The 2,195-nt window shown below is 52.7% G+C and overlaps 1 protein-coding gene across 4 annotated transcripts in view; it reads right to left on the bottom strand.

The window, feature by feature from the left end:
* The window catches only part of WDR11 (WD repeat domain 11), a 65,810-nt gene extending 64,584 nt beyond the window's left edge, over positions 1-1,226 (bottom strand). For all 4 annotated transcript variants that reach the window (XM_024216975.2, XM_024216976.2, XM_024216977.2 and 1 more), the window contains exon 1: positions 1,017-1,226. In XM_024216975.2, coding sequence (XP_024072743.2) covers positions 1,017-1,102 — 86 coding nt within the window. In that variant the 5' untranslated portion in view covers positions 1,103-1,226. The remainder of the gene's footprint in view (positions 1-1,016) is intronic.
* Between the last annotated feature and the right edge of the window lie 969 nt (positions 1,227-2,195).

Raw genomic sequence — 2,195 nt, 5'->3', positions numbered from 1 at the left:
AAATAAATAAATGAGTGCTGGGTAGGATCCAACCAAAACTACCCCAGAACCTCCACCCCCAGATTATTTACTGGGTCGCAACAGACCATAAACATTTACAAATGGGTCCTGGGCCAAAAAAGGTTGAGAACCACTGCTTTTGACCCTACACCAATATAAACATTTAACAGACAAAAACAGAAACAGTCATCGATGCACAGAAATTTAACGTAACTGAATTTGTCAGGAGCATGTTTATGATAAGTTTTCATTTGAGGAAGTGAAACTGATCAGATCCTCCAAACTCAGTGCTGACAATTTTCACAATTATATAGCAAGCCCCACGATATTTGGTGTCTGATTTAATGTTTCAGCTTCTGCAGACAAGTGATTACGTGGGAATCTCAACTTTATTTTTTCCTAGACCTTCCAGTTGTGGAAAGAAACTGAAAACATGACTTCAGTGTACCCTATACCAAGCAAAGTTTCAGGAACCTAAACATAAACCAGAAGGCAAATAAGAGAACACCTGATTTTTTAAAACATGTTTAAAACTCATGTTTTCAGTGTTTGAGGCTGCCTATGCTGTACTCTTAGAAAAGTGAGTAACAACCTTCCCAATCACAGAGAAAGTGGGTTAGGCGCAGTCCCTCGTTGACAGCTGTCTCTGAGAGGCTGGAGGGCATAGTTCGCTCCTCACTCCAAAGACTTTGGTCCTCTAACTCTCTAGTGCCCAGCCTCTCCCTGAAAGGCCTCTCCCCCTGCACCACAAGGGCAGGGCTTCCTCCTCCACGTAGGGGCAGGAGAGCCTCACTCCCCCACCATCCTCCCCTTCCTCCTCTGGGGCTCCAAGGCCTCCTTGCCTATTGATTCATCAACCACCTCTAAACCATAAGCCGCCACCCACCCACCAGGTCCGCCAGGGCCCCCCGCCCTCCATCCCCATCCAGGGGCCTTCACTCTCTCTCTCACGCCCCATCCTGGGTCCTTCACGCCCCGCTGCAGGCGAGGGCTCCCCTGCCCCGCCCCGCACTCACCAGTCCACCGCCCCCTTGTTGTGCGCGCTCAGGGCTCCGGTGAGGGTCCGGGACGACAGCCTGATGTTCACCGTGTAGGGCAACATACTGTGCAGGGGGAGCCCGGCCGCGGCGCACGGGACCCCGGGCGGTGGCCCCTGGCTCTGCGGGGGGTGCGGTGAGAGGGGAGGGGGACGGCCGGGTTCTCTGCAGTAGCGGGGAAGCCTCAGCCCGGCGCCGGAACAGGAAGCGCCGCAGAGCAGTGCGCTGCCGATCCCGTTCCCCAGCCGTCCGGGCTGCCCCAGCGCCCGAGGCACTTTGGTTCCGCCGCGGCAGGGAGTCGCTGAGCTGCGGAACGCGGCGGCTCCAGCCCATTGCGGAGCCCGAGCGCCCACTTCGTGCCGTCAGATTGAACAACAGCGGGGCTCGCTTCTGCCTCCCCAACCCACCCACAGCGCTACTCCGGAGCCAGGCAGGGCTCAGCTCCCCCCGTTCAGCCACCTCAATGGAGCACCGCACCGGGCAGCCGCTTGTGCCGCCCCAGAACCCCAACCTCCCCTCCCCGTGCAGCGCTGCACAGCAACCGCATCCAGCCGCTGGATCCTGGAGGTTTTGCTACAGTTTGGCAGCAATCACCCAGATTCCACCCAATGAACCCGTTCTCCTGGCTGGACAGCACCAAAAAACGCGGATCCAGTTATTAACAAATTATTAACAAATAGCCGTCCGATTATTAACAAATTGGGGACCCCAAACCTCAGAGTGTATAAGCCAATGACGGAGATTCCACAACCTCCCTAGGCACTTTGTTCCAGTGCTTGACTACCCTGACAGCTAGGAATTTTTTCTAATGTCCAACCTAAACCTCCCTTGCTGCAATTTAAGCCTCTTGCTTCTTGTCCTATCCTCAGAGATTAAAAAGAACAAATTTTCACCCTCCTCCTTGTATCAACCTTTCATGTACCTGAAAACTATGATCATGTTTTCTCTCTGTTTTCTCTTGTCCAGACTAAACAAACCCATTTTTTCCCCAATCTTTCCTCATATTTTTAGACCTTTAATCATTTTTGTTGCTCTTGTCAGGATTTTCTCCAATTTGGCCACATTATGCCTGAAATGTAGCACCCAGAACTGGACACAATACGCCAGATGAGGCCTTATCAGTGTGGAGTAGACTGGAAGAATGATTTTTGAAGTCAT

The sequence above is a fragment of the Terrapene carolina genome, unplaced genomic scaffold (assembly GCF_002925995.2).
Source record: "Terrapene carolina triunguis isolate 2854851 unplaced genomic scaffold, T_m_triunguis-2.0 Scaffold95, whole genome shotgun sequence".
Classification (NCBI taxonomy): Eukaryota; Metazoa; Chordata; order Testudines; family Emydidae; genus Terrapene; species Terrapene triunguis.
This window is presented reverse-complemented; position numbering and strand designations above follow the sequence as displayed.